At 37.0% G+C, this 13,251-nt stretch overlaps 1 protein-coding gene across 1 annotated transcript in view; it reads left to right on the top strand.

Annotated features, from left to right (window-relative positions):
* The window catches only part of TMEM131 (transmembrane protein 131), a 190,675-nt gene that overhangs the window by 129,180 nt on the left and 48,244 nt on the right, over nucleotides 1-13,251 (top strand). Inside the window, exons 12-19 of the mRNA XM_061210791.1 lie at nucleotides 1,434-1,542; nucleotides 4,888-4,996; nucleotides 5,673-5,826; nucleotides 5,918-6,088; nucleotides 7,153-7,263; nucleotides 7,356-7,490; nucleotides 9,992-10,096; nucleotides 11,415-11,501. Of these exons, the coding sequence (XP_061066774.1) occupies nucleotides 1,434-1,542; nucleotides 4,888-4,996; nucleotides 5,673-5,826; nucleotides 5,918-6,088; nucleotides 7,153-7,263; nucleotides 7,356-7,490; nucleotides 9,992-10,096; nucleotides 11,415-11,501 (981 nt within the window). The remainder of the gene's footprint in view (nucleotides 1-1,433; nucleotides 1,543-4,887; nucleotides 4,997-5,672; nucleotides 5,827-5,917; nucleotides 6,089-7,152; nucleotides 7,264-7,355; nucleotides 7,491-9,991; nucleotides 10,097-11,414; nucleotides 11,502-13,251) is intronic.

Raw genomic sequence — 13,251 nt, 5'->3', positions numbered from 1 at the left:
ACTTTAAATGATTGCTAATAACAGCAAGCTTATTGATAGTAAATATATTGATATGAGCCAGTCAACTCCCAGCTCCATTAGAGATTCAAAAGCAAATGAGGAGTTCTCAAAGAAGAAGAAGAAAGAAGAAGAGTTAAAATGCTGGGAGAGCCTGAGGCCAAGAGCTAAGGCAATTAAGATTTCCAGCACAGGAAACTGCAGGGCCATCCTCCCAGGCCCAGTAAAGACACCCTAACAGCTGAGGACTAACGGCAGTGGGAAGGGAGGTGCCCTGCTGACTGGGACTAAATAGCAGTGTCTGTCATCACTCTGTATGTAACCAACTTTGTTTCCTATGATTGAAACACAGTGCAAGAGACTGCTTTTCCTCACACTCTTCTGAGGTGCTTCTTGTGCCTTCAAAGGACTGTCCTTCATTCTCTATAGGCAGATTCCACCTTTATAAATGAGCAGAAAAGGTGGGTGGGGAGCTGGGTGAAGAACCTGGTGGCTCACGGGGATCTGACTGTGCCCATGTTAGCGGGATTGCCTGATGAGTGTTCCTTTCTACTGGAAACATGTGGCTTTGACAAGTTTATAAAGCCCCTGAAAATTCAACAGAAATCCCAGAAGTGTTCTGAAATCAAAAGAATATTCAAATTGTATTCTAAAAGAAGATTTTTGATCAAGACTTGTGTTCAATACCACGATTTTCATTAGTATATGTTTGGGCAGTAGGATGCCAGGTGAAGGGCCCTGGACCAAGTCAGGACAGCTGGTTTCCAGTTCTGTCTCTGGATGCCAAGCTATTGAAACATCACTCAATATTGCAAGGTGTCCTTCATCTGTAAAACAGGGAAGGAAGTTGGTATCTTTAAGGGCCCTTCCCATGAAAAATGCTTTGTGTCAGTGCAGATTATCATATTAAAAAAGTAACTGCACTTAAATAGTATTTATTTTTTAAGCTTGCTCAAGAAGTGCAAGCTTTTACTGTTTTGTTGTTGTTGTTGTTTTAGGTTTAGTTGTTTGAATAGAAAGCTCTCATTTTGTTAAGTTGAAAGCGTTCTGACCTCTTCCAGGTTGCGCATCCCTGCCAGCTGCCTCACGGTTCACCCCACAGCTGGGATTGCAGCCCCTATCATAAGTCCTCATGTCTCCTTCTCTTATATATAAATTAGGCATTCATTTAGAAAATAAATACCTTTTCTTCTCTTTTATGTATTCATACCCATTGTACTTTTTACAGTCACTTTATCATACATTTTTCTTCTGGTCATCATTTTATTTCATAAAAATAGTCTAATGAAGTTAATTTGAGGTCTTATCAGCTTAGCCTACTCTATTTAAAGGGACCGCATAAAGTTAAACTTTTCAAGTTTTGATTCTGCTTTACTTTTCACTATAAACTGAACCACTAGACGAAAATAATGCTATGTAAATTTTTCTCTTTGCAGAGCATTCGACCTACACCACAAAATGACGCTATAACGGTACACTTTAAACCAATTACATTAAAAGCTTCAGAAAGTAAATATACCAAGGTTGCAAGTATCAGCTTTGATGGTAAGTATTCAACTTTTTCTCTCTGATAGAGTGCTCTTATTTTGATAAATTAGAAGGCATCTATGTTGACATCTTAATATAGAAACCCAGACCATTTTACAGTCAGATTTTATAGTACTGGTTAGGTTGGTTTTTCTTGAAAATCATCACCAACTCTTATTTGATTGTTTCACGAAAGAAAATATTGTAACTTCATAAACCTAAATTAATATTAGCAAATACATTAGGATTGGAATTAAATTTTTGTTATCTGGGCTCTTTCACATATATACCTATTATGCTTTGCCTTAATTATGAAGTCATTAATTTTTGTAATTAAGTGAATATATATTTGAATTTCAGAAGCATGTTTGAATTTAAGAGCAGAAATAAAGTATTTTCTGTAACATTTCCATATATTGGCTTTTATTAACAAGGCAGACTGTCCTACCTAAACTAAAATAACTGCCTTCATGATAGAATTGTCAAATTAGGTAACAATTATTTCAGACATGTATACTGTGTATTTTGACATTTGAAATATTAACCCAGACTTTAACATATTTTAATAGCACGTTTTTATTCAGTTTTGCCCACTTTACTAGAACATTTACTGAATTTGCTGTCATAAAATTTTTTGAGTAGTGATGTAATGGCTGTCTAGCTGTATATGTAATTCAAATTTAATGAAAGCTGGAACTCCAAGTGGGACTTTTCTCATAAGGGTTAGGGTTACACGGGCAAGTGAGGAGCCCTGAAGCTTAAGCTTTGGCCTCATGATAAAGCCATCTTTGCTCATGGTCCACATTTTACAGCTAAGCTCCTCATCAGAAGAGAATATTTGGTCACTGAGTGACCTGCTGAGTGTGGCACAGTGTTTGTGAGAGCATCTGTGCTCACTCCATGCACATGGAGAGTCTGGGGAGAATCTGGAGCAACTGCACAGTTGGCTGCCAGCACAGTGTTCATCCTATGAGCTCAGAGAAAACTCCCAAAGAAGTTAAGATTAAATACATGGCATACTTCCATAGTCCAGCTGTCAGGAAATAATCGGTATTGTAGAAGGCTTGATAGCACAGATATTTCCAAATGTGTGATAAATTGTCTTCTGTGTTGCTAAGATACCAGCCATGACCACCAGTATCAGTGTCAGTATCTGCAGGTACATTGTCTTCCCTTACGGAGAAAGAGAGCGACCAGTAATAATTTCTGACCCCAAGAACAACATGTAGGACCTACCCTTCTGCTAAATCCAAGGAGTGGGGGGTATACACTGGGGCAGCTGTGCTGTGTACTTCCCCCATTCTTCTTTTCCAGCTCCTGTATTGACAATACAGCGACTGTTTCCACTGAGATAAATGAAAGTCAGGAATGGTGGTTCTGAGATCACAGACTCCAAAATAAGTGTTTCTTAAAGAAATGGTGTAAAATTTAACACAAAGACAAGGGAAAGCATCTTTTAAAGCAGGTGCTACATTTCTTAAAAGTGGTTTTTATTATCATGGGAAAATCCCTCCACCTTTCACCTCCCACCTCTCCCATCACTACCCCGGATTCCAATACAAATGGTATTACCCTTGAGATTGCTGTGAAAATCAATCAAGAAATGCTTGTTTGGGCTTCCCTGGTGGCGCAGTGGTTGAGACTCTGCCTGTCAATGCGGGGGACACGGGTTCGAGCCCTGGTCTGGGAGGATCCCACATGCCGCGGAGCGGCTAGGCCCGTGAGCCACAACTACTGAGCCTGCGCGTCTGGAGCCTGTGCTCCGCAACAAGAGAGGCCGCGATAGTGAGAGGCCCGCGCACCGCGATGAAGAGTGGCCCCCGCTTTCCACAACTAGAGAAAGCCCTCGCACAGAAATGAAGACCCAACACAGCCAAAAATAAATAAATAAATAAAAATTAAACTAAAAAAAAAAAAAAAAGAAATGCTTGTTTTACTTAACTTTTAAAATTTTCAGGGGAATTCCCGGGCAGTCCACTGGCCTGGGTTCAATCCCTGTTAGGGGAACTAAGATCCTGCAAGCCGAGAGGCGTGGCCAAAAAAAATAATTAATTAATTTAAAAATTAAAATTAAAAATTTCAGAATGTGCCATGAGTATTAACTCCACAGTGTTCACTTACCAAGCAAGCATGTCTCATCAAGTCATGATTCTTTATGATTTTTAAGTGAATTTTCTTGAGGTTTTGACCACTTCATTGCTAAAATATAACTTGATAAGATACTATGAAATGACTAAATTATGGCCCTTGTTATCAGCCTTATGTCAGAATAAATAGCAAAAAAAAAAAAAAAAAAAAATTTAAAGCATCCAGAAATGGCTCTACAGCAGGCAGAAAGAAATGAGGTTTAATGGGAGTTTCAAAAATCTGAATTTGCACCGTCTGTACATAGCCACATACTAGATGTCATACCATTTTTTTTGTTGTTTTTTTTTGTACTAAAGTTGGATAACAAACATTTGCAGAACTTACATATAAATTCTTGTCATAAGTGGAAGTGTTCCTGAAGTACTTAAAGGGGATAAAGATACACAGCTTCTTTATTTGCTTTGAAAAGAATATCTAATGGGTACACAGATTGGATCCAACTGACTCTTTTCCGTAATTCCAGATGGAATTATTCAGAAGTGTTACAAAACTTAAAGGTTTTACTTCATCTGTGAGGACAATATGATGGCAGGGAGGGTATATGCCTCCTCTTACACTATAGGCTAGGGTTGGCTAATATAAAAAGTCAGAGCTCATAACTCTTGACATTTTTTGCACCAGGCTACTTTATTGGTATTTATAGCAAGACTCTGGCCACACAAGGAATGTTATTTCTTAATCCAGCTGTAAACTAGCAGTTCTCAGTTTGGGGGGCTGGGCAGTTTTGCCTCCCAGGGGATGTTTGGCAATGTCTACAGACACTTTTGGTTGTCACAGCTGATGTCTAGCACGAGGCCGTCCTGTGCACCGCCCAACATCCCGCGGTGCACAGGGACAGCCACCCTGCCACCCAACAGCGAGTTTACCTGGCCTAAAATGTTCGTAGTGCCAAGGCTGAGAAACCCTGCTATAGGTAAAGCCAAAGCTTATGGCTGTAGAGAAGTAGCTCAGATACAGCGCTTTTCCTCCTGAATTGTGTTCACTTGCTAATTCCTTACCTGTTTATCCCATTACAGGAAAATTAAAATATCTTTCCATTTTTGTATGAAAAATGTGATATTTCAATTAAAATGTTGTAAAAGTATTCTTTGTGCCAGTTTGAAAGCTCAGCTTCTTAAGATTTTGTCAGTCCACATGCAAAGTCACTCTCGTCCTCCTCTGTATAAACTCTTTGGTAGCAAAAGGTGACAGATTATGTTTTATGCTTCCTTTCAGCATCAAAGGCAAAAAAACCATCTCAGTTTTCTGGGAAGATAACTGTTAAAGCAAAGGAAAAGAGTTATTCTAAACTTGAAATACCATATCAAGCAGAGGTTTTAGATGGGTGAGTTTTTCTTTAAGATAAACTTTATAACTTTTTATTAATCAGTAAATTAACTTTTTATTAATCAGTAAATTCATTGATCTTAGCAAAAGTAGTAGCCAAATTCACATAAACTCCATGAAATTCGTGTTGAGAAGAACAACTTCAATTATAAAGGAGAAAAATCTCCTGTATTTTGTTTATTTCTTTTACTTTTTTAGAAGAAAGAGGTAAATGGGATGATACGATTTGGGCTTAAATGAAGTCTTAATGATTCCATAATACAATAGAAAAATGAATCTGTGATTTTTACATCATTTGAAGCATTTCCTTTCTGTAATTCTTTTTGTAACATGCAAGTGGCTATGGCTTGTTATTAAAGTATATTGTCACTTGAAACAAAATCATTTATATTCCTTTATAGACTCGTTAAAACACTGTTCTAGAATTACAGCTTTTTATAAATGGGCAATAATATATGTAGTTCATTTTCTAATTATACTTTAACCAATAATAGTTTAATGTCCAGCATGGCAGGGACTCCATGTGGTCAACCACTAAAATGTTTATAGTCTTAATTCTCTAATAACAGTCCTAATGCTGAACGTAAATTATTACTCACAGCGAAAGAACTTGGATTTTAAATTAACATGTGGAAATAAAAATAATTTATTTTGTTTTTGTTTTTTCCAAATAGTTATTTGGGATTTGATCACTCTGCAACACTGTTTCACATCCGGGACACTCCTGCTGACCCTGTGGAAAGGCCAGTTTACCTTACTAACACTTTCAGTTTTGCGATCCTCATTCATGATGTGTTGCTACCAGAGGAAGCCAAAACAATGTTTAAAGTATGTCTGGGAACCCTCATACTTTTAATTTTACTGATCTGCCAAGCAAATGATGCTGACACATTGTTTTTTCTCTCCCATCATTTCCTAGGTTCACAACTTCAGCAAACCAGTCTTAATTCTTCCAAATGGATCAGGATACATCTTTACTCTGTTTTTTATGCCATCCACATCATCCAAGCACATAGATAACAATATTTTACTTATTACCAATGCCTCTAAGTTTCATTTACCTGTGCGGGTATACACAGGTTTTTTAGATGTAAGTATGCTATCTACCTTTAAAATTTTAACTCCCTACACATCTTTTGTGTTTTCAGCTACTGTCAGGCAATCGTGTTACACACACTTAAATTTTGCTGTTTCTGTGCTTTACAAGTTGTCCTAATTCCTCCCTCGTCAGTACTTACAAGATTTTCACCCTCCCAGCAGCCATGTCTCCTCATGATGCAGTTGACTCCTCTAGTTATGCCTCTATTTAGATCTTCTCCACATTCCACTTTCTCTTGGTTTTGCTTTTAAACTGTCATAGTCGTGGGGAAGCTAAAAACGAGCTAAGTGGAAGAAAGATAATAAGCAGGGAAGAAATACTATAGGGCGAGTGAAAAGGAAACTATGTAGGGAAGAGATGACCAAAACCAGGAAGTGCAAGAATGAAGAAGAGAACCAGATAAGAGAGAGGGAATAGGTGGGAAAGACACAGCTGGCATAGTCACCTAAATACGGCAGGAAAGGAAATAAAGGTCTTTCTAGTACAGAAAATAAGCCAGGGAAAAAAATCCAAACAAAGCTGTGCTTACAATTATCAATGAAAGAAGTTTAGATAAGAAAGAAAACTGATAGGAAAGATATAAAAGAAAAAAAGAAAGTGAAAACATAGAAATGTAGTTCTCCAAAAAGCTAGCATCAATAAGAATTTTAGAGCTGAAGGGACCGTCACTATTATACCACTCCTTCTGCATTTCTTTTGCTTAAATGATTACTGGTGTATAGCTGCTTTCATGAATGTGTGATGTTTGCTGAGACTGAGGACTTTTTGCCTAATTCTCCAGGGCTCCACTTAACCTCACCTAGCACTTTAGTTTCCTGCTGCTTTTATGTGCCTTCAGAGGAGAACTAGCAATTCAGTAGAGGCCATGAGTGTTTTCATTTCTGAGTAATCAAAATATTTCCATTGTGCAAAGTTCTTAATTATATATTATGTATGCGTATATTTACATAAAATATAGGAACCTTAGTATATCTTAATACAGTTATTTTTCTTGATAACATTCTCTTACATAAGTGTGACTTTACATTTAATCTAGTTCTTTTATATCTTTCCAGTACTTTGTATTACCCCCCAAAATAGAAGAACGTTTCATAGATTTTGGTATACTGAGTGCTACAGAAGCAAGTAATATTTTATTTGCAATTATAAACAGCAACCCAATTGAGGTAAAAAAAAAAATTGTTTTTATTCTAACTCACATTTAAGGATTTTATGCTAGTGCCGCAATAATCACTTTCATATCTTTCTCTTTTTTAAGTTGGCTATAAAAAGTTGGCATATCATTGGAGATGGTTTATCAATAGAACTCGTAGCTACTGAAAGAGGCAATAGAACTACAATAATCTCAAGCCTTCCAGAGTTAGAAAAATCCTCTTTATCAGACCAGTCATCGGTAAGTTAACTTTTTTATTGTTTCCTAAAACTTAGATGTAAACCTCAAATAGAAGACTAGTCATCGTAATATTTTTAAGAGAGTTGCAATAGCACTGGCTATTTGATGTTGAAAGGACCTTATAGGTAGTCAGCTTAAGCCCCCTCCTTTCATGGTGAGAGAGCACTTGAGACTCAAAGGAGTTAAGTTGTAACACAAGTGTCCTTACAGGAGAAATTCCCATGGGTAGTAAACTAACCCTGTGTTCATTGAATTCACTAGGCAGAAGAGATAGCCCTGCACATTGATAGAAGGTGTTTTCAATTATACAGTAATATTTCTGGTCAATTCTCTGTACTGATTAGAAGAGAGTATCAATGAGGCAAACATCGTTTGGTGGATCTCTGTGTGAATCTCCCTATATACTTTTACTCTATCTTATGTACAGTTGGTCATAAAAGATCATGAAACAAGAGTAAATGAATATAGCAATCTAAGCCCTGACCACTACTGAAAAGAGAACTTGGAGTTTATACCTACTCAGAACAGAATTAGTAGAATCACCTTGTACGACTTCAAAGGAGCAGAACATATGTCATCTGTAGGTTAGCATAGAACTTCTTGTGGCAGTTTTACAAAAGGAAAAGCAAATGTCCTTATGCACAGAGGTTACTGACAAATATGCTTCCATGGAATGCCGTAGGTCATAAAACTTGGCTTAAACATTTAAACATCCCCCAAAATAGGTTTTTTGGAGGACAATCTGGCAATATATACCACTTCTGGGAATTTTTCCCATGGAAGTAATTTAAAGAGCCAAAAGCTATGAGAATGCAGATGTTTGTGATAGCATTATTAATAATTCCAAATGACTGGAAACAGCCAAATGCATAAAGTCATGATTTTATGATTGAATATTAAAGCAAATAAAAAGCTGTAAATACGATTGTATGGAGAAATTTGGAAAAGGATTTCTGAAAAAGTGGGAAATAGTACTAAATAATGTGTATTCTAATTGCAGTTGTGTGGCATTCAAGCTACATAATCAGATATTGTGGTCGATATATGGGTGTTTGCATTTTAATAATTTATAATGTTTTAAATTTGATTCATAAGTAAAGCCTCCTTTTAAAATAAAAGAGGATATGCCCATGAGAAGTAATATTTGTCACCCCAGCCGAGGTTTTATTTTTAATACAAATAGAATGCTGAAAAAGGATAATAATGAGACCAGCCATTAATGTGTTCATTTCAACAATGAAGTTACAGTAAAATTGTATGTATATCTAATCTGAGATGGTTGAATTATACTGTTTTTTATAAGACATTATAAATTAATAATTTTAGGACTCTGGATCATTTCCTCGTACTAAATAACATGTGTTAACACTTACTACTTAAATTTGAGAGGTCCACTCAGTAACATGAAGCCTGCTTGAAACTTTAGGGTTTTAGAATTAGGTTTTATATAAAACTGTATAAACACAAAAACAAGGGACCGAAAGATGAGATCACTGTTATGAACGCTTACTTAAAATAGGAAGTTGTAGTGAGTTGCCAGCTTCAAAATAGCAACTCCACAATATGTGTTTTTTTAAGTTTGTAATGCCTAAACTTTCAACTGCTTTCCACCTGTTTTCCAAAAAGCCAAACCTATGAACTAAATAAGCATCCTGTTCCTTATGAAACACACATTGCCAACAGCTCTCTGTGGTCTTCAGACACATGCTCTTATTTGGCTGGTTAGAGTCATGATGAGAACATTAGAATTGCACAAAACTAACACGGAAATGCTTATAAAGGGGGGAAAGTGGGTGTGTTTGGCATATCAACATTTGTTATTTTGAGGTAAATGTGAACTCTAGGTAAACTATAACTACTACAAACTAAAGTACAACTTCACAAATTGAATTTCATGTTTTTTGGAAGTATCATGATTGAAAAGGTTAAGCGCCAGAAACATCAACAAATAGCTTGAGAAAACAAGATCCACATTCTCCTTTCTTTCACATTTTTATTGCTTAACTTTTCCTTCTTTCCATGATTCTTGATGTTTCCATATGATCCAATCTCAGTGGATCTGAAGACATGGTTATTAAAACATGACAGAGTTAAATTCAGAACTTGAAGCATAACCAACTTTGTATTAATACTTGTGCCCTAATGCGGCCAAAGGGTTAGTGGAAGACTGTGTCCCTCTGCTGCAGCCCTCACCCGCTTTGACCCTGCACGTACACGGTTGGGGTGTGAGGACCACACCCCTCCCCAGCTTTGCAGCTGAGAAGTCAGCTGTTCCTCAGGGAACTAGTTTTCTCAGTGGCCCATGGAATAAGTATAGTAGGTAAACATCCAGGGATGGGCATTATTTTGAGATATTTGTATGTGATGATATGGTAATTCAGTGTTACACTGGTACAGGTTAGGATTTTGAAGTCAGTTTATCACTGTAGCTTTCTTTTCCATTTTAATAGAAAACTTCAGCCAGCAAGGCTGATGAATTATGTCATTTCTCCTACATACAGGTAATATTAGCTTCAGGATATTTTGCAGTGTTCAGAGTCAAACTTACTGCAAAAAAACTGGAAGGGATTCATGATGGGGCCATACAGATCACAACAGACTATGAGGTAAGGACGTTATTTACAGGGATTCATGTCAATGGGGTCTTTCTGAATAATTCAGTCTTTTATTGTTTTTATAGAAACAGAGAACTAAGTTTACTCAGAAAGTTACAGTTTACCACTTTCATGCCTTAAAAACTGAGCTTTTGAGAATAATTTACAGAATATTGGTGTTCATTAGCTCATAGTTTTCTGATAAAACCCAAATCTTTTGACTAAAAACAACTTCAGAAAAATGCATTTGGCACATTTAGAATTGCTGTTAGAAGCCTGCTTACAAATAGTTGTAACATTGCACAGACCCTGACTGAAATTCCTGAGATAGGTCTCTTTCTTTTCTGAGGTCATAAATATCCTCCTGTGTAACATTTCCAAAAAGGAAGATACAATCAGGAAATCACATCTTAATTTGAGTTCTCACAATCATATTTACATGTCATTCTAAGTCAAGGAACCAAGTGAAAATCAGTGAACTTTTTAAAGGCTTTTTGTGGGGTTTGACATGTTGCATTCAATGAGACTTTGAAGAGACATACTTCTGCCACACCTAAATATTTTGATTTATTATTTCAGAGCTCTTTGGGAAGTCGAGCACTGCTAAAGTCAGCAAGTTGCTACCCTTGTTCTCCTATCTGTTCAGTACATACAACCCCCGCATGAAAGAAAACTAATTCACAATAAATAGAATTGGTCATTTAATAATAAATGATATGTTGGGAGTATGTCAAATTAATTACCTCCAAAAATAAGGAATCCACGTTTATCACTTTTGATAGGAATAAGTACATTTCATATCTTAGCAAAGTATCAGTATCTTTGTGAATTGCAAATAAGAGTACGAGTTGAGATTCAAAATCTGGAACGTTCAACTCATTTTTTCAAATTAGGTTGATGTTAATTTATTGCTGAGTACAAAAAGTAGAGAGCTATGTAACTTTAGAAAATGCTGGATTTTTCATTCATTGTTTTAGGAGAATAATTGAACTTTACTTTTTAAATTAATAATCTACAAAATAACCTGTATTATGAAAAATCTGTTCTTCATTCCTTCCCCATTGTTTGGTCTTGTTTACCATGTTTTCATCGAATCACTGAGAAGTACGTGGAAATTTATTGTATTTCAGTGCATTTTATGAAGTACATGGATAGATTAAACAGTATCCATGGGTGATTTTAATTTTGCTTATCAGTTGGTTAATGCTAATATACATCCCAAGATTGGTTCTTTTAATCCCCCAAAATAACTGTCCCCCTGCAACAACTGTCAGTGTCAATCGCAGACTTAAACACTCATTTCTCTGTGGTTTGCTTCTTCCCTCCACAGATCCTAACAATTCCCGTGAAAGCTGTGATCGCAGTGGGTTCTCTGACTTGCTTCCCAAAGCATATGGTTCTTCCACCTTCTTTTCCAGTAAGACAGTTAATTTGTAGCCTTCTTCTTGCTAATTTTTTTTCTCTTTGCCTTTACCTCTATGTTCCTAGAATTCAACAATAAAGTCAGTTACTCTTTATTAATCACTTATTTTAAGGTAAGACATTGTACCACCTTCTTGAGGAGACATAAAGAAGAATCAGAAATAGTCCCTTCTCTCAAAAAGTTTTCAATCTAGAATGAGAAACGGGCCCATGATTCATAGACGTAGAGCAGGATGTAGAAATTGCCCTAAGAGGTGAAAAATAACATGCTATGAAGAAAATACATATATAATTGATGAAGGTGCCGTGTGAATTGGCTTGGAATTTCTTCTGGCAGGGATAGACAAGGGGTAGCAAGAATAGCATTCAGGGCCCAGGGAACAACCTGAATAGAGACACAGGCAGCAAAGTCTGAGATGGTTTTAGGCAGTGGTGAGTTGTCCAGTTTTACAAGAATGCAGGGAAGTTTCAAGAGAGAAGATGGAATGGTACCTTGGAGTGATAGCATGAAAAAAATGCAATGCACTTAAGTCCATGAAAATCTAAAGTTTTTGAGCAGAGGCTGGACATCGTCAGAGTTAAGCTTTCAAGACTGGCTCTCTGGCAGAAGTAAATGTAGGACACGTCTGGGAGTAGCAATAGCGTGCCTGGAAGCCAACCCAGAGACTCTGGCCACGGTCCACAAGGAAAACGTCAAAGGGAGGTTTGAGCTTAAGGCATTGGCAGAGGCAGTAAATCGCTTTCATACCTCCACGCCTTTGCTGCTCATCTGCCTTGGCTGCCCTTCCTCCTCTCCTACCTTCAAGAACTCCTACATGTCTTTCAAGATCCAATTCCATTGTCCTCTCCTCTCTGAAGATTTCTTCACTCCACTAGACAGTACTAGTTATTTCATATGTGCTTCTGAAACAATTTGAGATTACTTCTTTTGCAGCAAGCCTCACATTGTGCTGTAAATGTTGCCTTATGTGTTGGTCTCCCCAACAAGACTCTGAGATCCGGTGGGAAAGAGATGAGGGATCTTATACCCAAGTAGCAGGTATCTAGTAGATAATGGGTGGATGAAGGAGCAAAATAATGAAAAAGAGAACATAGGCAGGAGACATTTCAGATAAACCGTTTGAACTGTACTTGAATATCTTGAGGAGGTCATACTAATGGAAACAGGTATGGGTAGGTAGGTAGATAGAGGACTCAAGAATATGACATAGAGTTTGAGCCTGGAGAACAGGGAGGGAAGAAACGGGGAAACCAGGAGGCCACCTTTTGCAGGAAGATAGTGTAGTCGATTCAGGACGCCTTGGAGCAGATGGAAGTGTCTCTCAGCTGTGGTAGGAGACCTGACGGGTTAAGAGAAACAGTACATTGCAAAATCTTAATGCTATATACGATCAAACCTAAATTCAAAATTTAGCCTCAAGTATAAATTAGCTTCAAATATAAATTTGAATTAATAGGTTCAGCACACCTAAGTTTGGGTCTTAATTAAATCTTCGTCTTCTTATCATTCCACTTTGTACTGACTATACAGAACTCTTGACTTCATTATTTATCCAAAAGAACCTTCAATTGCCTTTTCAATCCATGATCTCCTTGATCCCTGCATAAATCCTGGAAGGGAATAATTCAGTAGATGACAAAGTGAAAGGCTCATGGACAGAGTAAATGAGAAGGCATCTATAAAAACAAGGTGTTGGTTTTGCAGTACTTCAGATTAAGCTTTCAGATATCTTCAGATGGCTTAT

Source organism: Eubalaena glacialis, chromosome 14, assembly GCF_028564815.1.
Source record: "Eubalaena glacialis isolate mEubGla1 chromosome 14, mEubGla1.1.hap2.+ XY, whole genome shotgun sequence".
In the NCBI taxonomy this organism is placed as follows: Eukaryota; Metazoa; Chordata; class Mammalia; order Artiodactyla; family Balaenidae; genus Eubalaena; species Eubalaena glacialis.
This window is presented reverse-complemented; position numbering and strand designations above follow the sequence as displayed.